Source organism: Canis aureus, chromosome 13 (assembly GCF_053574225.1).
Source record: "Canis aureus isolate CA01 chromosome 13, VMU_Caureus_v.1.0, whole genome shotgun sequence".
NCBI lineage: Eukaryota > Metazoa > Chordata > Mammalia > Carnivora > Canidae > Canis > Canis aureus.
In genome coordinates this window covers 52,848,144-52,873,814 of record NC_135623.1, presented here as the reverse complement: position 1 = coordinate 52,873,814, position 25,671 = coordinate 52,848,144, and the positions used below count along the sequence as shown (strand labels likewise).

The 25,671-nt window shown below is 36.7% G+C and overlaps 1 protein-coding gene across 9 annotated transcripts in view; it reads right to left on the bottom strand.

Annotated features, from left to right (window-relative positions):
• Positions 1 to 25,671, bottom strand: part of ARHGAP10 (Rho GTPase activating protein 10) — a 326,786-nt gene that overhangs the window by 134,473 nt on the left and 166,642 nt on the right. For all 9 annotated transcript variants that reach the window (XR_013350990.1, XM_077846305.1, XM_077846304.1 and 6 more), the window contains 3 exons: positions 13,212 to 13,293; positions 11,229 to 11,274; positions 8,882 to 8,947 (listed from right to left, as the gene is read on the bottom strand). Coding sequence is in view for 8 of the 9 variants with exons in the window: in XM_077846305.1 (XP_077702431.1) it covers positions 8,882 to 8,947; positions 11,229 to 11,274; positions 13,212 to 13,293 (194 nt within the window). In the remaining variant the exon portion in view is untranslated. The remainder of the gene's footprint in view (positions 1 to 8,881; positions 8,948 to 11,228; positions 11,275 to 13,211; positions 13,294 to 25,671) is intronic.

Below are 25,671 nucleotides of genomic sequence, written 5' to 3'. Positions count from 1 at the left end.
ACCTGACCCTCTCTGCAGTGCCCTTGGGAAACAGGGATGAGTGATCAACACAAAATCTAATACTCTGGCTACTGAGAGTAATAAACTGTCCTTCATCTCTGATCCAGGAGCCTTAAGTCTTCTACTAGAATCTATGAAACTACAAAATAACTCGGTCACATGAAAGCATAAAATCAGGCCCTTCACCAGAAGGCCTTGAAACTAGGTTGAAGCTAATCTTCAAGAAAAGGAACCATATCTCCACCATTTTTTTCTCCAATATCTTTCCTGTAGGAAACACTCAAAAAGAATTGACTAAAGCCCTTCTAACATGTACATGCCCAGGAATATGTAGGTATTAAATAAGCTGGAATGGATGGGACAGTTTAAATAAAAGTACACTTCATTTTCAAACTCACCCATGCAGCTCAAGCTTTAGTCACAAAATTTTACTTACATAAATCAGAAAAGAGACTCAAACTCAAGGTAGAAGTTGGCTGCTGTTTTTTGTAAGACTCCTTTTCCTCCCTTCTCTGCAGAGATCAGAACATCAGGAAAGGCCTAAAGGTGTCTCACTGCTGCCACCTGCCTCTCTACCTCAGAGCAGCTGCAGCATCAGAGACTAAACCAATTCTGGGCAACTCTAGGCAATCTCTGTTTTTTTTGGGGGGGGCGGCGAGAGGGGTGGGGGTAGCTTGAAGTTATCTAAAAGCCATGGTCTTCTTCCTAAGGCTCTTTCCTTTCTTCACCACCTGCCAGCCACATTCCTGCTCAAGCGCCCACAAGACACTGAGGAACAGAAGATTGAAAGCCAAAGCAGTTACTATTGCAGCTTGTTACAAGCACCACATTAAATTACTAAAGTGAACTCAAGGGATTTATTTCCCTATGTGAATTACTATTTTAAAAAAAACTAAACTAAGTTTCTCAGTGCTCCCAGAGCCTCGAATCAATAACAGAACTACTTAACCGTGATTGTCCTCAATTAACAGATGTATCTCTAAGTGACTGATTCACATTTATTGAGCACTCCACATGTGCCAACATCCCAAGCCTTCTCTTTTCATTCTCACACCCTGCTACAAAGGAGATGCCACCATCATCCTACACAACACATGATAAAATTGCAGAGCTAATAAGTGATAAAAGAGATTCCAATCAAGACTGACCTTTGAGCTCATGAACTTCACCACTACGCTAAAAGTGTCGACAGAGCCTTACAACAAAACGCCACGGATCTCATCAGAATCTGAACAAGACACACAGAACCTAGCCCACCTACTCTGTAGCAAGACAGCTTACCATTTTTCCCTATTAACTTTATTCAACTACTCATTTGGAAACTAATAGCTTTGGATGCTTATTTGTTCTTAAGACAAATAAGATTACTAATTAAGAAAATGAATAATCCTGACTCGCCTGAATTTAGTATTTCAGTTTTGCATTTGCATTTCTGCAGACACCACAAGACTCTGATTCCCTCCCACATAAGACTGTCCTCTGTTATCCACCCACTCCCATCTCACACCCATTATGATTAAAAAAGAGACAGTGAGCGAGAAACTCAAGTTTACTTGCTGTAAATTTTCTGGGGACAGCTGTTCTTTATTTTCTTCATTTTGCATATAATTTGCCCTTGGCAATTTAAGATTAATGTGCAATCATGGTAAAATATGTTGCAAGTTCACTTTGGGCATCTTCCCTCCCACAAAGACTAATACTGAAGCTATACAGTACCATCTTCCACCAGGCCCATCTCGAGACCCCATACAATTCCAGAGGTGCTCCAGAAGTGGAAAAATCCTCAAGCCAACTTCAAAAAAATTCCCCCAAAATTTAAAGCTCTGCTTTCCAAAGAAAGAGAAATTCACTTTTACATACAACAAATCAAAGACTGACACATCTTAGATGTGGCTTCCTACTTCTATCCCATGAATTCACAGCTTGTTAGAGTGCTGAACTGGATAACTGACAGCTTGCCTAGACCGACATTTTAATGCCACACTCTAGAAATTAAAGTGAATATTCAAATTATTCACATATGGAAGATTTTTTAAAAGAAACTTCATAAACAAAAGTGGCTTGCAAATTTAGTCTTAAATCATGATGACTATTTAAAAAACAGCAACCAGAAGAAGTTTTTAAGCAAGGGTCTTACTTTGTTTGTGTGTATTTCATAGTCCATGCACCTGAAAAACTAGATGTCACGCACTTCCAGAGAAAATCAACATACTGGTCATAGAAGTCGGTCCCTTTATAGGGATGGGAGTAATTTACTTAAGGAAATCGTGTAATTACTCTCCAAACTCTGAAACCATAAAATGCTTCAACATGTAACATGATGTATCTTTTTATGTCTAAACTATTACCCATAATTCCAGAAGATGCTGACATAATTCATAAATGAATGAAGCCAATCTTACATAGTCAAGTCTCTGAATACACAAGAAAACACAATTGCTTACTGAGTTCTATGTACGTACACCATAGACTATATGTAGAGATGAGAGGAGGCAAGCAGAGGACAAATAAGACATTTTCTTCACTCCAAGGAAACCATAAAGTTCCAGAAACAAAATAAATATATCAAATATAATTAACAGTATCAGACAATATAACTGCCAAATGAGGAACTTCCTTTTCACAAGGAAAGCACTTCAAGGGAGGATGGAAAGAGGAAGTTTAAAAATACATTTAGGGATCCCTGGGTGGCGCAGTGGTTTGGCGCCTGCCTTTGGCCCAGGGCACGATCCTGGAGACCCGGGATCAAATCCCACATCAGGCTCCCGGTGCATGGAGCCTGCTTCTCCCTCTGCCTATGTCTCTGCCTCTCTCTCTCTCTCTCTGTGACATCATAAATAAAATGATTTAAAAATACATTTAATGAGTGGCACCTGAGTGGCTCAAAGCATCTGCTTTCAGCTCAGGTCATGATCCCAAGATCCTGGCATCAAACCCAATGCCGAGCTCCATGCTCAGGGGGGAGTCTGCTTCTCCCTCTCCCTTTGCCCCTCCCCCTACCTGTGCTCTCTCACTTTCTCTAATAAATAAAATCTTTAAAAAAAACCACACACATTTAACAAATATCTACTATATACAAAAATTAGCTCTAATCCTCACAAACATGGGTGCAGGTAGACAGCATGAATGCACCTCCTAGTCACATTCTTTTAGAAACTAAGGTTCCGAGGAATTAAGAATCTTTCCAAAATGTCTACCTTAGTGAATCATTTCGGAGTGTAAACCTGACAACTCCTATCAGCCAACAGAGAGGTGTACCTTCTGTAGAGTAATCCCAGGGCCTCTATTCTTCCAGCCTCACCAGTGACTCCCAGCTCCCAGATGCATTATGCTCACTCAAACATCTACTCTTTGATCGCATCCCTTCCTTTGTCAAAATCATTCCTGACACCTACACTTGTGCACCTGGCCAATTCTTCCTTGTCCTTCAGAACATAGCTTGCATGTCAGGTCCTCAGGAAAGCTCTGAGTCAGTGGTGACTCAAGAGACCTGGGAGAGACAAAGGAGAAGAACGAGCCCATCATATCCACCATCATAAGACAATGAGAGACATGGTAGCTGCATGGTTTTCAGCCTAGGCAATGGAGGAAAGATTGTGTAAAACTGCTTAAGAATAGTCAGGTGTTTTCCCACAAAGGAACAAACTACTACAGGGCACCAGAAACTAGGCGTCATATGAAATACCAGGTAGTGGGGCTGGAAGTGAAGCACAGGATCCATTGGATAACAGGTGCCATAAACACTTCAGAATTTGCCCTGGATCCATCTACAAGGTGTCTGAAATCTGAAATGCCCTTGGCTTCTAAGACCTGGCCACTTTAAGCCATTTTCTTATTTCTTCTCTCAACTGTACTTTTTAGAATAAAGGTTCTATCCTACATCTGCTACATTCACTGAATTTATAATCCCAAAAGCTACATGGATCCATGACCCAGGACCCTCTTAAACTTTACTCTCAGGAAACCATCATGGCTTCTTCTACCCTCTAAAAGCAGTAGATGAGAAAATTCCTGTCTCCACCGACTATTCTTAATTGGAACTCACATTGTCTACAGCAGAGGCCCAGCTACCAATGATTCTGGTTTAACAGAACTGATCGAGCCCAGTAATCTGCATTTACAAGAAGCACACTCTGTGATCCTGATATATCAACAAGTCTGCCACAGACCCTTAACTTTCCTTTATACCTTTGTTTTCCAAACTAAAATCTGAAGGTGAAATTCCTTGCAGGACTCTGATCCTCCATGTACTACCAACTGCTAAACGTGACTACTGCTTCATCTGCTCAACCACTTGGATGCATCCATACTATCTGACCCCACTGCCAAATCTCCCATCCCTACCTCCCCACCAAATCCTCCAACCTAGGCAGAATTATGGGGCTCTTTTGCACTCAGTCATGCCACACATGGCTACCAACACTAGTTTTCATATTTATCTTCCTAAGCCTCCCAGGCTGCTTTCCACCACCCTCTAGTACTTAGCCAGTCCCTTCACAATTAAATGTAATTGCCCGAGTACCTGCTTTTACGCTGTTTCTTCACACTTTCTTTCAAATTTGCCTCTATCACACTCTATCTATCTCCACATCTGCAGAGGTGTCTCTCAATGCCAAAATTTATCTTCCTATCCTTTAACTCTAAAGTAGCCTATTCCTAAACATAATCTTCAATTAACATCGCATACACTGCAATCTATCAACATGCATTCAAATTCTCTTAATTTTTCAAACTTATAACACTTTTATTTTATCATGTGGTATATTTACATGACAGATCTCTATATATGCTATTAATGTATCCAGCATTATATGTTAACTAAGCTTTAATATGTGTCCCAAAGGACTAGAACAAAGCTACTACGTACACACTATGGTTGCTCAATAAATAAATACTGGCTAGCTGACTGGCTTCACCTTAGAATTAGGATTTCATTGTGATAAGTCACCTGTTACTGAGGGAAGGAAAAGAACAAACACTGCACTATTTTTTCAGAACTTCTCTGTTTTGTTTTGTTTATTTGGGTTTAGGTTGGGTTATTTTTTAAAAGAAGTTAAAAGAAAAGCTCCCTACATAGGATACCATAATCATAAAGATAATAATTGGTGCACCCTATTTCTCCAACACACAAGCAATCCTTCCATCAGGACTGTGGTTCCCAAACTTTGCTACATAGTAAAATCACCTAGAGAACATTTATTTTTTTAATCCCACTTCCCATTTCACACCAAATAGCAATGAAAAACTGACTGGTGGGGCGGGGGTTGGGGCTGGGTCATATTTTTTTGAGGATCCCAGATGATTCCAATGTGCAGCAATATTTGAGAATAATGGCTTTGGGAAGGCCTTCAACAATATTTTGTATACAGTATACATAAGCAATAATTTCCTAGTGGTAGTCAGTTGACCTGAATCCATTAAGAGCCACTCTATAGCACTTATGAATATTTGGTAAATGGTTGAAAGATCAGTTGATCTAACTCCCACACACCCTTTAACTTCAAGAGCAAACAACTCTGTGGAAATGATGAGTATGATTTGTTAACTGATGCCGATATTATAGTGAAACAGATTTCTTATCTCAAAAGTAGAGTAACTGCTAAATAGTCCCACTCAGGTCAAGATGTTAGTGTCTGTCTATGTCAACATACATTGTATGTGTTAACATAGATTATATATTTTATTAGTGTCATATAGTATATTGCTATCCTATATTAGTATCATATATTCACATCATATATATTATCTTAATGTAATATATATTATATATGCTGTCAAAGACATGTTAGTACACTAAAAATATGTTACCTTTTCTTAGGATACTGAGGACCACAGTAAATTTTAGACATTTGTCTGATGCTATCCAATATTCCAGTGATGTCATAAATAAGGTTGATAATAATAAAAAATGCCATAAGTCATTTTTAGAAGAACATACTAGGGGACAAGGCATACTAATGATTTTAATCCAAGCACATGACATGAATCATAGTTTTTCAGACAATGATAATCATGTTTAAAACAATAAAAGTAGTGATTAGAAATAATTTTTCAATCAGATGTCATTAAATGCCCCTAGTCTTTAGGCATATAGATCCACAAAATACACAGTAGTCACTAATGCTCTTCATCAAATATTTCCAGCTCTCTGTGTGTTTTCCAGTCTCCTGGAAATGTTGTTCAATCCATACTCTTTGGGGTCGAGATGGGCCATGAGGCTTCTATTGACTATTTTGTTGTAAGCAAATGTTAACTCACTTCAAGGCCAGACCATTCTACTTGCTGGTCCAAAGCCCTCCAGAACTGTTTCCCTCTGACAAGGCAACCAGAAACCTTTAATTTAGTTTGCAAAGGCAACAAGGAACCTGTAAGCCTAAGTACTGGTAATAAGCAAAGCCCTCCTATCAGTGCCTGAGTGAGAAATAAGTCTTGTTGTTTTAAGCCACAGGGACTTGTGCATTTTTTATTACAGGACAGAGACAGCTGCTTTATCCTGATGGATAAAAAAGTAAGGCAACCATACCTATAGCACACACACACACACACAAAAAAATCAAGAGCCATGATAGCTGATTTAGAGGAAACCATTAAGAGTAATATTCCTTGAAGGAATTTACAAATTTAGAATAAAAGCCTCAGAGATTCTATAATGTTTCTCATCATTTTTAAAAATATAATATGACCATTGATTCTTTTAACACTGTTATTAGTCTATTATTCCATCAAAAGTAAAAGGCTCCATTCAGTAATGGAAGACCTTTAAGAACAAAAGATTTGAAAAAGAAAAACATGCTTTTTGTTATTTTTAAATGAGAAAATCTAACTTAAACTGTGTAGACTCGGGGCACCTGGGTGGCTCAGTTGGTTAAGCATCTGACTTTGGCTCAGGTCATATCTCAGGATCCTGGGATCCAGCCCCGAGTCTAATCAGGCTTCTCTGCCTGTTCCCCCTCACTGTGCGCTGAAGTGCCCCCCCCCTCAAATAAATAAAATATTTTTTAAAAATTGTGTAGATTTATTCTTCTGTTAAAAATATCCAATAATTATATATTTATAATAAAAACACATTCAATACATGCAGACTCTAGTATATATATATTCCATTCAATGTATATAACACTCCATAAAACTACACATACCAATCAGAAAATGTTATAGATAGATTTTAATCTGTTCAGGCAGAAGCAAATTTATGTATAAAACATACCCTTTGGGGAAAGAACATAATTTATCAAAATAATAAGCACACAAGTGATACAATTCAGGCACTTCACTTCCGGAGCTCATGAGAAACAGAAACATGAATGATGAAGTGAGAGATATGAAAATCACAGTATTTTTTCGAAATTTTGGAAATGTGTGAAGCACTAGGAAAATGAAGAAATTTGTCAGCTCAACTGAGGGCAGGCTGAAACGACGGAAAATCTGTTACAGCCCAGGTTGCCACTATAAGAGAGTGCAGGAGAAAAGGCTTTCTGTGGCTTGGGTTTTTACTGTCAGTGGGCAAATCCCCAAATGACAAAACGCCGGTATTCCTCTGATATCTGACACTCTCACTTCAGACACAGCAGGCACCCGGCTCCACAAAAAAAAGACCTCATTTTGATGAAAAGTATGAATGCAACGCTTCATCCACAAAGTCATCCAAAGCGAGACCAGGATCCGCAATATGTGAGAGTGAATTAAATATCCATGTATCTATACTCCACTAGGGTCTCTAAACAAAGAGAATCTCGACCTCCACAAGGAGCCCATATTGTAACGTTCAATATTTTGTTTCTCCAGAGTCTGTGGGCATGGCTGCAAAGTGCAAGGGCCTTGTCTGTTTTAGGGACTATAAAGAAAAACTTTCAGTCAGGGGAGGGATTAGCTTTCCTTAAATTTAAAATGGAAACAACACAAATACTTAAGAATAGGTGAATGAATAAACAAACTATGGTTTATCTATCCATGTAATGAAATAGTGCCTAGCATTAAAAAGAAATGAGCTAGGGCTATACCCAATGAGATCAATTTCAAAAGCATTATGATACATCAAGAAGCCAGACTCAAGGGCAGCCCAGGTGGTTCAGTGGTTTAGAGCCTACAGTCGGCCAGAGCGTGATCCGGGAGTCCCGGGATGGAGTCCCACAGCAGGCTCCTTGCATGGAGCCTCTTCTCCCTCTGCCTGTGTCTCTGCCCCCCACCCCTCTCTCTCTGTCTCTCATGAATAAATAAATAAAATCTTTAAAAGAAAAAAAAAAAAAAAAGAAGCCAGACTCAAAAGACTATAATGCACTGGTTCCACTTATATAAAATGCTTTTTTAGAAGGAAAGAAACAACGTGAAAGAAAGCAGCTCAAGTAGTTGCCAAGGGCCAGACGGAGTAGGGGATGACTTCAAAAGGAATGGGGTGAGAAAAGCCAGAAAGCTTCCATGATTGTTACTTCTGTTATGGCAGTCACACAACAGTACACATTTGTCAAAACTCATCAATTTCTACAAAGTCAGTGAATTCTTTGTATGTAAATGATACCTCGATGAAACGGACTTTTTAAAGGAAGGCCAACAAGACAATAGAAGGTGAGAAGATCTTAATAGTGAACAAAAAGTGATTCAGATTGGCTGTCCAACACTGCTGATTTTTCAAATCCTTCTCATTTCAGGTCTTACTTCAAGTCTCAATGTGGGGCAGGGTGGGGGAGGAATATAAATGTAAACAGAAATGAAAATTCCACCGTGTGATCATAAATGAGCAACTCAATCTCTGACACCCAGAATGTACATTTTGCATTGACATATTCCATTCTACAACACTTAACCATGCAACAGGTATTTTAAATGACTCTTAGATTTTACATACCTATAGTCTTTCATGAATAAAATGATTCAATCATGTTACCTCGTGTTTCAACAGCACTGATGCATTTTCTGAGAATTGTGAATCCCATCTTATCCAACTGTGCACCTAAAAGAAATACAGTTATAAAATATTAAGGGCACAATGAATTATTTACATTTCTCTTCTTTACAAAAATAGAAAAAATTACTTAAAATCCAATTTAGTTTCTATTTCACTATTAAAAGAAAGCTAAAGGCCCTGTATTCCCTGTTTAAATAACATAAGTGAGAATTTCATATATTTAGAAAAGTACTTACTAGAATATTAGGACATCTATTACCAATAATTTATAAATTTATAATTTATAAATATAATTTTTATATTAATAAATGTCACTTATTTTAAACAGTGGAAAAGAAAGTGATATAAATCTTTAGGGGAATCTATCTAAAAATAGTTAAGATACATTTTGCCAAAATTCTAACAACATCTCAGGTATTTTTTTTAGTTATGTATATGAATGAAGTAAATTATTTGACAGTTGGAGAAATAACACATACCTTTTTTTTTCTTTTTTTATGACCTATAGAAAAATGTTTTTAAAACATTTCTAAAAGTATTGTTGGGGGGGGGGGTGTCATTATTTGGGCCATGAGCTTGAAAAAGAATTTCACATTTCATACCATACTCTAAGTATTTAATTTTTTAGTATTTTCATAATGAATTTAAGACAGATGATTCAAGTAGCAGAAAAGATTATTTCAAAATTTTTCTTTTTTTCCCCCTAATATAGATGCTTGCCTACAATTAGGCTGGCACATTTGAGTACCTTAAAAGATGATTCTTGTTTCAAAAATGAAATCAGGGAAGTGGATACTTCAGTTTGTATTTAGAATGAGGGAAAACTAATATTAACACTTGTCCTTCAGAAGGGACAGCATGGACAATCCATGAATATAAACCATGTGGGTTTAGTGCTAAGCTTGAAGAGAACTTTAAGGAAGAAAATCGGGTGGAGGTTTACTGTTTAAGGATCCACTATTCACAACATCTTATAAAATGTTGAGCAGAACTGTTTGTCAAAAAAGTGGCATGTTTTTATTTCTCTATAAAAATAATAAGAGAGGGATGCCTGGGTGGCTCAGTGGTTGAGCATCTGCCCCTGGCTCAGGTTGTGATCCTGGATTCCCGGGATCGAGTTCCACATTGGGCTTCCTGCATGGAGCCTGCTTCTCCCTCTGCCTATGTCTCTGCCTCTCTCTGTGTGTCTCTCATGAATAAAGACATAAAATTTTAAAAATAATAAAAATTTTAAAATAAAAAGAGAAAGGAAGGGAAGAAGGAGGAAGGAGAGACAAGAAGAGGCTAAGAAGGTGCTTCAAGCAGGTTTACAACCCATAATTTTCTCTTTTTTTTTTAAGATTTTATTTATTTAATCATGAGAGATAGAGAGAGAGGCAGAGACACAGGCAGAGAGAGAGGCAGAGAGACAGAAGCAGGCTCCATGCAGGTAGCCTGACATGGGACTCGATCCCAGGTCTCTAGGATCATGCCCTGGGCGGAAGGCAGGCACCAAACCGCTGAGCCACCCAGGCGTCCCAACAACTCCTAATTTTCAATGGGAAGGTAGCAATGTCTTTTACTCAAGCACTGGCTCAAGGTAAACACACATAATGATAATTTTGAAATCATATGTTAGGGAACATAAAGTTTCCAAATTGTACACATTTGATAAATATAGCCGTGATTTCTCCAAAGATATCAAAAGTAAATTTACACAGAATCTAGCAACTCTGATCATATTTTTGTTTTATCTCAGTAAAAATCAAGATTACAGAGCTAGGCTATATGTTCCTCAAGTGCATACAATGCACATGAAGATCAATGTCCTAGAATATCCAAATACATTTGATCGTTTTTATTTTCTAACGTGCAATGATTTACTACTTATACAGTCCATACTCAGACTTTAAGGATAAAAAAATATCAAGGGTGGGGGTGAGGGAGTTGCAAACAGGGAAAGTGATAAACAGTTCATACCCACAGAAGCTTACAATTTAGGAAGCTGAAAAATGCAATCCTTAAACTCTTATGTGTTTATTTAAGGCTATAAGAATAAATACCAAAATAAGTTGTAAAGGAAGCATTCTGGGATTTGTAGAGAAAGTAATTATAGAGAAAAACAAACAAACAAAAAGCTCAGAGATGGAAAAGATGAATGAGGATTACAGTAGTCCAGGAAAATCTGAGTTGGTCCCCAGTAGATAAAACAGAATACATACATTATTTGGAAGACTAGCTTAAGGAGGGTGCAGATCACCCAGCAACAATTTGACATCAGTAATGAAATTAAACTAACTCATGAAAAACGGGGGGAAATAGTCCTTTTTATGAAATTAACACTTACTTCCTTCTGGTCTTGGGATGATGGCTCTATTAAAACTATGTAGCAGCTGTAAAAGAGAAAAAGGGAAAACAATGTTTTTAATACAGGACTCAATAACTCAATATATATATATATATATACACTCAATGTTTTTAATAAAGGACTCAAGTAGGCATACCTAGCACTATGCAAAAAAAAAATACATCGATATTGGTTTATTATATACTAACGTGCTCAAATACTAAAATAACAATAAGGGGCATCTCTGAGTCTACTTTGTCTCTTAAAGAGAGGTCTGCTGCAGTATAACAAAAATAAGATGAAGGAGCTATGATTCTTTAGGAACTCACTGGAAGTTTATGTAAATATGCAATGTTCAGCCTTGTAAGTACAGAATGACAAAGAAATTGCTGCATTCTAGGCAATAAGATGAAGCTCATTTTTTTTCACCTGTTTCTAAAATCTTGTATTTACTTAAGAAAGAGATGACTCCTGCTCATAATTTAAATAACGACATCTGAAATAGCTAGATGATCATTCCTGGCTGCCTCTAAGAACTTCAGCTCTGACCCATTATTTGCAAGGTATATACAGCACCTGAATAAAAAAATACACAACCTTAAATGTCTTCATGTAAATATACAGCTAAATATTTTCTTTGTGCAGATTTGCCTTTGTCTATGTATCTCAAATTAATTACTTGGCTCTTTGTTCTAAAGGAGAGGTTATATGTGTCTGCAAGGTTACATTGCCTTTGACAACAGATTTATTCCTCAAAGACTTAGTCATGTGATTTTTTTTTTTTTTTTTTTTTTTACTCCGCCACCTCACTTTCCAGAGCACTTCTTGAATCCCTGGGAAGAGAAGTCCTAGTCACTGCATTGCCTCTGCTAGAGAGGATTAGTATATGTTTTGGATCTCAGTAACCATAAATGCTGTAAATACTCCTGATTCCCAGCTAAAAATTTCAAGGACAAATTAAGAACAGACAGAAATAAAAACTATGGAGGCTCAATGTAGGTCAAATACAATAAAATAATACACAAATCTGATTACTACTCTTTTTTTTTTCCCCAAGTGGGATATATTCCCCTCCAAAGCATCTATTTTTAACATACATACTTCAGGATTTCATTTTTCAAACACTGAACCAAGACTGCCAAGCACACTATGCCCCAGCTCCCCAGCTCTCATATTCTAGTCTTCTATGCTACCATAAGATAACATTACCTTTTGCTAGTTTCACAACTCTATTCTGATACCTCTTTTACTATATATGACCACTCTTTCACTTTGCAAACCACTCTCTTTCCCTTTTTTTAAACCCTACTAAAATGACAAATACTTTCCAGTTAAGCCCACCTGGTAGCTGCACAGGCAGTTTATTTAGAGTCATGATACTTTCAGCGGAGTTTATTTAAATTGGTTCTATGGTGTTTTCTATAATTATCCTAAGTCCCTAGCTCAATACACGATCTGCAAAATTCTCAATTCCCAAAGGCCACCAGTCCACTGAAATGAAAGCTGTGCTTGAATAAAGTAGCAAACAGACTGAGTTCGTGTGTCTCTGGATCTATACCACTACCTTTAATTTATTCCTCAAACCAATCATACAGAGGCCCATTCACTACAGCTCCCTGATACTGCGTACCATAAACCATTAGTCTAAATCATAAATTGTTAAATCAAGCAAACTAACTACAGCAGTCGCTTATAATATTGCCTGTACTGCCTCATATATACTGTCCCATCTCCACTGAGATCAAAATGAATTGCAAGCATTTATTGTGTTCATCACCCAAAGAACTGTCAGGTAGGAAAGAAAAAATTGAGAATTTAGATGACTTCCTTAAGCAAAGCAAATTTGACTGGCAAAGTCAAGAAAAATCAAGAATAAAAACTAATGAGACACCAGTCTTATATGTGTGGCTGAAATAACATAAAAAGGAATACAAGTCAACACTAAAGGACTTGAAATATAACTAAACCAGTGATTATTCTTACAGCTTCTTTTCCACCCAGAGCTTCCAACCACTGCTTCCTTTCCTCTTCAGAGAACGCCTGCATGGTCAGGGCAACGCCAGGCCTGAAAGACACCAGGAATGGATAAAGTGATCCTTTGGCTGGTAAGACAAACCTGCTTTTCTACTTTCTAATGTTATAGTGTGGTGCTGAAATTGGGTTTTTAAATTTTCAATTGTGATAAAAGACATGTAATATAAAATTTACCATCTTAACCATTTTTAACTGTACAGTTCAGCTCTGTTGAATATGTTCACATTTTCAGGCAAGCAATCTCCAGAACTCTTCACCTTGTAAAACTAAAACTCTGTACCTATAAACAACTCCCCATCCCTTCCTGCCCAGCCCCTGACAATCTCCCTTCTACTTTCTATCCCTATGAATTTAATTACTCCTTGGTAACTCTTATAAGTGGAATCATATAGTATTTTTTTTCTTTTTGTAACTTGCTTATTTCACTTACCAGAATATCCTCCATTTTCATCCATGTTGTACCATGTGTCAGAATTCCCTTCCTCTTTAAGGCTGAATGATATTCCACTGTGTCTATGCACTACATTTTGCTTATCTATTTATCAATGGACACCTGGGTTGCTTCTACCTTTTGGCTATTCTAAATAATGCTGTTATTAACATAGGTGTACAAATATCTCAACAGCGGCTTTCAATTATTTTAAGTATATAGCCAGAAGTGGAAATACTGGATGTGGCATAATAAGAAATAATGCATTCAGTGTCTGACCCTGTTTCCTGGCACAAAGCTCCTATTACCCTTGGAATCTCCGAAAGAAATGTCATTTTATATACTAATGAGATAACAGGGCTGGGAACTGCAGGATAGCCTCCAGATGGGGCTGGTTGCCAGGGAAAATGTGTGACGAAGAGATTGGAACTTTCATTCCCACCCCCTCACACCACTTCCAGAAGGGGGAAGGGCGATGGAGTTGAATCACCAATGGCCAATGAGAAATCAGTCATTCCTACACAATGAAGATTCTATAAAATACCCTAGGTATCAGAAAGCTTCCAGGTTAGTGAAAACATGGAGGGTAGCAGAGAGGACATGCAAGCTCCAAGCCCCTTTCCCTGTACACTGCCCTAGATATCTCTTCATCTGGCTGTTCATTTATTTCCATCAAAATATCCTTTGTCATAAATTGGCAATGGTAGGTAAACAGGCTTCCTGAGTTCTATGAGCTATTCTGGCAAATTACCAAACCAAGGAAAGGATCATAGGAACCCCCAATTTATAGCACAGGTGACAATCTGGACTTGTGACTGGCATCTGAAGTGGTGGAGGGCAGTCTCGTGGGAGTGAGCCGTTAATCTGAAACATCCCCACTAACTTTAGTTAGTGTCAAAATTTGGTTAAATTGTAGGATACTCAGTCTCTGCAGAGATTTAGAGACCTGCTGGGTATGGAAAAACCCATACACTTGGAGTGCAGAAGTACTGTGTGAGTAGGGAAAAGTCGTTCTGTGTCACACTGGGGCAATAGTAATTCTATTTTTAATTTTTTGAGAAATTGCCACACCTTCCCCACAGCAGCTGCTGTGTATTCCCACCAACAGTGCAAAGGGGTTCCAATTTATCCTCACCAAAACTTGTTATATTAGTATCTCTCTTTTTTTTATTAAAGTAGCCATCTTAATGGGTGTAAGGTGCTAGTGATGATTAAATTTTTATTTATAAAAGAGATACATGCTTATTATCACCCAGGCATGGACAGAGTAAAACCAGAAAATCATTTTCCAGCTGTTCCCAATTCTGTGTTCAAGAAGGCAGACTGTTAACCATTTGGTGTTTCCTTCTTATTTTCTTAGAGCCCTATGTCGGTCCTCTGGGCCAAACAATCTTTCTCAGTTCAGTTTATTCAGATATTCAGAGATTCAGCCAGAAAACTCTTTACACCAGGAAGGAACACTAGATAGAAAAGCCATTAATAATGCCTCTAACCTGAGGGCAGTTTCTCAAATGAAACAAATTTTGAACATTTGATCCAAATATTATAAATTAGCATTCAAAAAGAACTTTTCTGGCAAGGAATTAAAAGGCAAAACACAGAAAACTAGAAATGAAAGTAGATGGCTGTAACGAAAAGTAAATATTAATTCCTATTCAATAGTAACATACTTTTTAAAGTTATCACTCCTGTGGTAGTATTTCATCTCATTTTTACTAATGGATAATCTTTCTCAGTAATATTCAACTATAATTCAATAATAACTGCAATTTTAATAAAGTACTATAAAGTAAAAAGTCCTCCAAAAGCAAGATCCAAACGTGAATAAGTAGTGCTCTGAACAGTCACTCCTACAGGCATTATGTCTTCTCCCCACATGATAGTTATAAAGCACAAGTTGTTTAAGGTTCACTACAAAGTAACTATAGTTACAATTGATGGGCTCTAGCCTACAACCATTTTCTCCAGAACGAAACTTGTAGGGGTGGAATAAATCACCAATAATCCCCAACCCTCATCCTTAAATAGCAAAATGGTTCTCTATTGTCTACCCTACTTTTTTTTTGGGGGGGGGGGGTATTAGCTCCACTGTTGCATCACCTTGGCACTACACAGTACAGACCCAAGGTCCCACCTCCTCCCGCTCTACTACACACAGCATCTTTTTGGAGCAAGAATCAAGGCAAGATGCCCAGACAACCAGTCTGTTTTAAGAAGTTCCTTGACTGGGACGTGAAGATTTTGGCCCTTATTCTTAGTAACCCACACTGGGCTCAAGGGAGTTAATTAAAATTGTGAGGGAAAACTTCAGATGGCACAAATGTTTTTCTTTACATTCTTTAAGTGATAAAACAATATTTACATATGGGGGTCTCACGTCTGCAAAAATGCTCCGTTCTTGTCGAGAAGAAAAAAATATCTGGATACCTAAGTTAGACATCTATTTATTCAAACATTTAGTATGCAATTAAGTGAACAAAAGTATAAAATGTAAAAGAAGATGTGGTAGCAAATACATAATAGAAAGTTGACAGCTTCTCTCATCCAGGAATGGAAAAACTAGCAGAGAAAATGGGACTGGAGGCCAAACACGGCAACTTCTATCACAAGAAGACAAACAGAGTTTACAAACATTCAGTTCAATAAACATTGAGTGATTGCTTACTCTCCTTTAGATTTTGTGCCAGAGGGCCAGGAATTATTTATCGAATACTTTACTACCATGTCCTAGGCACTGAGCTAGGCATCCCACCCACAAAGGGCTTATTGTCTATCAAACAAGAAGGTAAAGAACAAAAACAAAAACAAAAATCACACAATCTATTAATTATAATCGTACAGAGTCCTGCAAAAAGTCAGCTACCAAAGAGAGAAAGCATAATAAAGACATCAGAAGATGTATGGCTAAATACAAAAGCATTCAACTTCAAATATGTTAAATTGTTGTCAGGAAGACTTGTCTGTGGCTAATTCAGCTGCCAGTCTCAGAAGACATTTCAACATTCAAGGTGCTACGTGGGGGGGGGGGGGGGGGGCGCGGGAGGGGGTATAAGAAAGAGAAAGATCTCACCTAGTCAAGGAAATTAGGTTTCCTTGGGAAAGGAAATTTAACCTAAGGCCTTCAGGATACAGGAGCCACGTCAGAGCATCAGGGCCAGAGATTACCCCCTAAACCGAGAAGGCTCACAGAAGAGAAAGGAGGGGCTGGCTCAACCTCATCAACCATCCTCCCAGCCAGCCAGAGAGCAATACAATGGAAAGCTACAGAGGCAGCCTAGGGATCCAGCCAGAAAGGGATCCTTGGCTGTGTGAAGACTGATTTATCCTAAACGTCACTGAAGGTTTTTAGGTTTTTAGTAGGGGAATAACATGACTAAAGGTGTACATGAACCCTGGCTGCTGGGTGGAAATGGACTGGAGACAGGCAAGAGCTGGCTGCAGAGACTTGTTAGCAGACTGAGAGGATGAGATCAAAGGGCCAAATGAAGGGGAAAAAATGCAGGAACTTGGAAATAGGAGTTTGCTTCTTGGTGCCATAGGCAACAAAACAATAAGTAAGAAAGTAGCCACTCCAAGAATCAAAAGGAAAGGAAAGGTCAATTACAATGCTTCATCAATAACTAGTAAAGGGATTCCATGAAAGCCAAAAATGATTGCAGTAAATAAGGACTTAATAGGCTTACATTCAAAAAGTCAGCCACTGAGCCTGATGAGATTCCTGCGCTTTCTAGTGGTTTTTTTTTTTTTTTTTTTTTTTTTTGCTTTCCCCTAAGGTTCTCCACTGATATGTGAGGGGAAATAATATTTACTACATATAGATAGGTGGATATTCACATAGAGTGGCAAACAGATGGTGGATAAGAGAAACAATGACTGGTCCTGATAACTTGAAACACAAGAAAAAAAGTGTTGAATAATGAAGAGTCTAAAGAGTTATGAACTAGAATTAAGATAGCACAGTAGGGGGAAAAAAAACAATTGTCCGGCTTCCAACGAAATAGAGCACACTTGGATAATACTCCAATGTGGCATAAAAAGTAAAGAATTACTATATGCCTTGTCTCCAAGCACAATGACTCAGATTTGAGCCACCTATAGCCCTTTATGGAGTACAGCAGAGAAAAAACAAACTGATCGAAAGATGAGAGATTAAGTAGAAATATATCACCTACAAGGAAAGGATTCTATTTGTTTGCATTTTGACGAATAATATCATGAGACTCAAAACAATTCCCCCTTTGAGAATTAATTCATCATGGTACACATTTTCAGAACAATTCACACTTATTACACACAGGGGTCAGTCACTAATATTACATAAAGCTGAGTTCCCATCCTATCACACAGATGGCTCACATTCATCCCCCATTTGCTTAGCCCCCATTTCCAAAACATTAGTACAGGAAAAGTAAAAAAAACTGTGCATTAAAACATGTTTTAAGTATTTTCAATTTCTCAAGTTCCTTTTTTTAATAAATTGCTAGGAAATCATTTTGCAAATATGAGACTTCAGGAAGCAGTGGATACAATTTAAACTATAGTATTAACAGCATCTCACTGTTAAACCAAACCATAAAAAGTCTTTAGTTTTTGAAACAAAGCCATTTTACTCATGAAATTTAAAAGATATACAGAATGACTCAGTAGGGGCAGCCCGGGTGGCTCAGCGGTTTAGCCCCGCCTTCAGCCCAGGGTGTGATCCTGGAGACCCAGGATGGAGTCCCACAGCAGACTCTGCATGGAGCCTGCTTCACCCTCTGCCTGTGTCTCTGCCTCTCTCTCTCTCTCTCAATCTCTGTTTCTCTCATGAATAAATAAATAACATTTTTTAAAAAAAGAATGACTGAGTAAATATATGGATAGCAAAAAAACAAAAGATTTAACAGTGTGCTAGATTATTCACAATCACATCTTCATTTCATGAAGAAGCTACAGTAACATCAGTCACTCCACTGGAACTGGAACTAGGTTGACAAAGTTCTAATTTTTGGTACTTGAAGCCAATACCGCTGCCAGGTACTATACTCGTCCACTGAGGACACAACATCCTTTTCTCCATCTGATAATTGATTTTTTTTTTGATAATTCATTTCAACCAAACTAACATCTAAGTACCTAATACGTGCCAGGCATCGTGCTAAGCTCGGATTAATTTCCCACACACAGTAAGTAAAACTAATTCTTAGCAAATACAAATGCGACAGTATGAACTTCCTAAAGAAAAAAATGGACAAGGGAAAAGAGCAATTTGCCCGGATAGTCTATCTTTCTTTTGTTAAAACCATAACTGTTGACTGTAGAGCAAAAGGTAGAGAATTGAAATCTGAAGAAAAACACTTGGGTTAAGCAAGCTCTTGTTCTTAAATCAGCAATTCACCTTTTTTCACTCACTCATTAAGAAAATACGTATTATGAAGCACCACAAAGGCCTGCACATGAGCAGCAGTCTAGAGAGCTATTATCTGTGCTCTACATTTGACCCCATATCTATTAATTCTCTTTCAACTGCATATTTTACAGTTCGATAAAAGCATGTGGAAGACCTGTGTCTTCCTTATATCCTACACGATAGTTCAATGAGCCTGTAAATTAAGAAAATATAAAAACAGAAACATTCACATTTGTGAGATGCCAATTAATGAGATTTTATAAATAGAGAGTTAAGAGAAAAGAAAACTAAGAACCAGCCATCAAAACTTACAATGCAAACAATCAGGAATATTCTAATGTTTTTCTAAGAGGGATGTTGAAAAGGAAAAAGGAAAAAGGAAAAAACCAAACCAGCAGGTTGTAAAGTCCTGCACTAAATTTTACTATAAGAAGGGGAAAGTGCCAAAGCCAAACCAAACACTTTGTAAAGTTATATAAATGTAGTTGTCATAATCAGATTCACATAAGAATTGCTGGAAAAAAGTTTTAAGTACAAATCTATGAATCTAACATTTTTCCAGAAATGATCAAAAGCAAGGTGCATGATTTTACTAGGGGTAAAGGATAAAGACTTTATAATAACTTCTTTCTTCTGTTAAACAACAACAAAATAAAATAAAATAGAGCAAGTAAGCATTGATATAGTCAAAGTATGATTATTTCCCCTAATAAAAGTGAATTCAAACCATTAATCATTAGAGAACTGCTACTTTAGAATGTAGAAAGTTTTAAGAGAACAGAGTTCAACCCTAACCACAACAGGATGGAAAACCTATAAAATCATTGTTTAAATAACAACTGGAGAACTGAAGATGCAAAAAGCAAAACAAGAAAACAAACAAAAACCCTAATGAACTAAAATGTAGACGAAAAGAAGCCCTTTCTTAAAGAGCAAATAACACATGCACACACAGCTACTTTCACCTTGAGAAGCAACAGGACAAAGAGGAGGACAACAGTAGAATTGAACTTTTAAAGGCATAGTATTGGGGGGAGGGGGTACAAATCCCTAAAAATGAAGACACAAAGGGAGTCTGAATCAATTCTCTAACTCCTTCCCCTGGGACCTCACCAAGTGCTCAAAAGGAAATGTGAGAGCAGGGCTGAGACCCCTCCATCCATGGGCCCCCCCATCAAGGTGTGTGTGCCAAGTATGAGAGGCAAAGCAAGAGAACCTCCAGAGGTTCTGATGGTGTTCTCAAAATCACATAGACCCTTGATAGAATCTAAATAAAGTAGCAACAACACAGAACCTCAGCTCAACTGCCAACTAAAGTGACAGCCCTACATATTAGCAGCCTCGTGGAAGACAGGGCATGCCCTTTCCCAGGCAAAAAAATATTACTTTCTTTCTACTGCTCTCTCACAATATTTGGCTTTCAACCAAAAGATTATGAAGTATGCAAAGAAGCAAGAAAATATCACTCAACATACAGAGACAAAGCAGTTAGGAGAACCAGACTCAGAAATAGGCCAGATACTAGAGGAGGAAAAAAATCAGACAGCACTTATGAACAACTATACATATGTGAAAGGATCCAGTACAAAAGGTAGCCAATATGTGTAAACTGATGGGAATTTCAGCAAAGAGATGAAAAACTATTTAAAAAGAGACAAATGGATATTCAAGAAATGAAAGATAAAAGAACAATGATGAAGAATTGAGGAGAGCACATTTTATATGCAAACCAACCAATCAGGAGTCTGTATCAGGCAACCATCCCCTTTATCTACCTCTCATCACTTAGGAAGGTGTATTTCATCTGCCCTAAAGCACCCCAGGACAACCACCCCTACAGGATTTTTCCAAATCTATTTGGAAAAATAGACCACCAAAAAAAAGACCACCAAAACTATTCAAACTAGCCAATCCTAAATTGCTTCCCTTCTCTGCCTTGCCTTTTTTTCTTTTTACAGAAACCCCAATAAAGACTGGTCTAGGATTTTCTCTCACTCTTTCCTGACTCTTGACCAAAACCTGGCATTCCACATGTGGTCCTATGTGGCATGGCATGCCCTCTTCTCTTGGAAACTATAATTAATAAAATGGTCTTCCAGTCCCATTAGTCTGTCCATGTCATCACTCAGTCACTTCCATAAATTAAAATCCTTAAAATTAAAATCCAGGAACAACAAAAACAAATACCAAATGGTCGGACATAACATAACTGGAATCCCAGAAAGTGAAGAAAGAGAAAATGGGGCAGAAGAAGTATTTGAAGAAATAATGACTTCGATTTTCTAAACCTGCTATGAAATATCAACTTACATATCCAAGAACTTCAATGAACCCAAAGCAAGATAAAACAAAGAAAGCCACACCTATACACATCAAAAAAAAAAAGAAAAGAAAAGAAAATCTGAAAAGTAGCAAAAGAAAAAGATGACATACAGGGTAATAATAAGAAAGATGGATGACTTATTATCATTATAAAAAAATGGGAGGCCTATAGAAAATAGAATGACTTCTTTGAAGTCCTTGGGGGAAAAACTATTAATATAGAAATCTACATCTATCAAAAATGAAGGCAAAATAAAGACATCTTCAGACAGATGAAACATGAAAGAATTCTTCTCCAGCATATCTGCATTACATGAAATGCTAAGATTAAATTAGCCTAAAGGAACTTAAGGGAAATGGCACAAGACAAAAATTCAGTTCTGCAGAAAAAAAATGAAGAAAACCAAAATGGATAAACATATTGATATTTTTAAAAGACAGGAAAATCACATAAATAAAGCAAAATTTCTTTAAAAGATTAGTAATTATTGATTTTATAAAATAAAAGTAGTAATGTATATTGGGTTCATAGTGTACATAGAATTAAATATATAATGGGGCACAGAGGGCAAAAGGTAATAATTAGAAAAGAGAAAAACAAAATAGAAAATAGACAAATAATAATAATACACATAGAAAAACCCCCAACACATTTGGAACTTTCAAAACATATTTCTAAATAATACCTGAGTATTATTCAACACTTTTGTCCCAATCACATATGAAAAATAAAGATATTTGGAAGTGAATTACAATGAAAACATTATACATAAAAATTTGTAGGATGGAAACAAAATTGTAGGATACAAACTAAAGTAGTCCTTTTAAGGAAAATTATATATTTAAATATCTATATTCAGAGGAACCTGGGCAGCTCAGTCAGTTAAGTGTCCAATTCTTGATTTTGGCTTAGGTCATGATCTCAGGGTCATGAGATCAAGCCCCACTTTGGGCTCCATGCTAGGCATGAAGCATGCTTAAGATTCTCTCCCTCTTCCTCTACCCATCCCCCCTACATGCACTCTCTCTCTCAAAAAAAAAAGTCTACATTCAAAAGTAAAATGAAAAATCAACACTTCTTGCTTAAGAAGCAATTAAAAGAAAAACAGATTAAATCCAAAGTAAGTAAAATGAAATAATAAAAATAAAAGCAGAAACCAATAAAATATAAAATGAACAATATGGGTTATCTGAAAAAAAATTAACTGATAAAGCTCTAGGCAAGATATCACAAAAAAATGAAACAACAATTCCCACAGCAGGAATAAAAAATGAAGTATCACTACAGATCCTACAGACATGAAGTAGTAAGAAATGGATATTATGAAGAAAGGTATGCTAACAGAGACAACAGTTTAAAGGAAACAAATGCTTTGAAAACTCAATTTATAAAAACTAACAAGAAAAAGAGAAAATCTGAATTTCTCTTTACTCACTAAATTACTCACTAAATCTATAATTTTAAATTCCCCACCAAGAAAATACCAGACCAAGAGGACTTCAAAGGTGAATTCTCTGAAACACTTAAGGGAGAAATAATACCAGTATTATGCAGACATTTTCAAAAAGCAGAGGAGAATGGAAAACCTCCTAACTTTCCTAAAGCCACCATAACCCTGATATCAAAATCAGACAGACATTACAAAAAAAGAAGATAACTCACAATTTCTCTCATGAACATAAATATAAGTATCCTTAATCAAATATTAGCAAAATGAATATAACAACAGATAGAGAGGTTAATAAACCATGACCAGGTAGAGTTATTAACTCGGGAATGTAATATTAGTTTAACTTAGAAAATTCAATACAATTTACCCATAAAAGATCTAATAAAAATATTTAAAGACCATTTTGATAGATAATAACACTATGTTAAAGTCAGTATCTTTCATCATTAAAACTGGGAATAGAGGGACTCCTGGAAGGCTCAGTGGTTAAGCTCAGGGCATGATCCAGGGATTAAGTCCCAAATGAGGCTCCCTGCAGGGAGCCTGCTTCTCCCTCTGCCTGTGTCCTGCCTCTGTGTGTCTCTCATGAAAAAATAAATAAAATCTTTAAAAAAAAAAAAAAACTGGGAATAGATAAAAGCTTCCTCAACATGTCAAAGGCATCTATAATCTTCAGCTATCATCATACTTTACAGTGAAATAATAAATTCTTTTCCCCTGAGATCGGGAATAAGGTAAGATTTCCAATATCCCCACTTCTATTTAATATTTTATTAGAGGTCTTGGCACCGCAATAAGACAGGTAAAAGAAATAAAAGACCTATATATTCAAACTCAAAGAAATCTGTTTATATTCACACATGATACCATTATGTACATAAAAAAATCATAAGGAAATTTTAAGAAGTCAACTCAGCAATATTGTAGGACACAAAAACCAAGTGCATTTCTGTATATTAACAGTTTATTGGAAAATGAAATGTAAAAAAATAACATTTAGAAATGTAAAATACTTAGAGAAATTTAATGAAAGCTATCCATAACCACTATATTGAACACTATAAAACATTACTGAGAGAAATTAAAGACTAAATAAATGGTAATTACTCAAGAATTATTAAAGTTCTGTATTGACGATATTAGACTGCAGGTTTTTTGTAGAAATAAACTGGTTGGTTATTGTAGATCCTTTGCAGTAAAATGCAAAGGATCTACAATAAACAACTAATTTTGAAAAAGAACAGAGAAATCACGTCTGGCTTCAAGACTTACTATACAGCTATAGCAATAATGGTGGTATAAAACTGGCAAAAGGACAAATAGATTAATGGAATAGAATAGGAAATCTAGAAAGAGACCTACACACACAGTCAAATAATTTACAACAAATTTGCCAAAACAATTCAATAGCAGGAAAGTTCTTTTCAATGAATGGTGCTAGAAATACTGGATACCTACATAAGAAAAAAACAACAATCTCTACACATCATACCATATACCCTCCCACCTCATCCTCCAAAATCTTCTCAGGTCACAAACCAATTATAAAACTTTTATAAGAAAATATGGGAAAATATCTTAACAAAACTGGGATAAAGATTTCTTAAAGCAAAGAGCTCTAGCAATAAAATTTTTAAAAACTGATAAATTGAGGGGTGCCTGAGTGGCTCAGTCAGTTCAGTCTCCGACTCTTGGTTTCAGCTCAGGTCATGATCTTGCAGAGGTGAGATCGAGCCCAGAGACAGGCTCCCTGTTCAGCAAGGAGTCTGCTTCAGATTCTCCCTCTCTTTCCCCATCTGTTCCTACCTTCAACTTGCATGTGGCATGCACTCACTCACTCTCTCTCTCAAATAAATAAATTAAATCTTTAAAAATAATTGATAAATACAACTTTATCAAAATTAGGATGTTCTTCTCATCAAAAACACTGTTAAGAAAATGAGTAGCCGGGCAGCCCGGGTAGCTCAGCAGTTTAGCGCTGCCTTCAGCCCAGGGCCTGATTCTGGAGACCCGGGATCGAGTCCCATGTCAGGCTCCCTGCATGGAGCCTGCTTCTCTCTCTGCCTGTGTCTCTGCCCCCGCTCCCCGTCTCTCTCATGAATAAATAAATAAAATCTTAAAAAAAAAATGAGTAGCCAAGCCACAAATTAAATATTTACAACTAATATATTGGATGAAAGATTTGTAACCAGAATACTTAGAATAATTCCTACAATCCAATAACAACAACAACAACAAAAAAAAACATACTTTTTTAAATGAGCAAAGGATTTGAATAAACACTTCACAACAGAAGAAATATAAATGGCTAAAAAGCACATGAAAAATTATTCAACATCACTAACCATAAGTGGCTAAAAAGAAAAAGACTGCCATGATCAAAGATCGGTAAGAGGGTAGAGCAACTGGAACTCCCATATATTGCTGGTAGGAGGATTAAAACTACTCTGGAAAACTGTCAATTTCATAAAAAGCCAAATATACATAAACATATATATAAAAACATATGTGTGTGTGTGTATATATATATATATATATATATATATATATATACACACACACACACACACACATGCACACACCAGCAATCCCACTCAAGGTATTTATCCAAGAGAAATGAAAGTATGTGTCCACAAAAACCCTTCTATACAATTGTTCATTACAACTTTATTCACAAAAGCTAAGAATGGTTCTATGATCCACATTACAATGTCCTTCAACATGCATTTTAAGAATAAATTCATATTAATGCCAATTTAGATTTCCATTTAAATAATGGAACCATATAAAATGTGTCTTTCAACAATTATATGATTT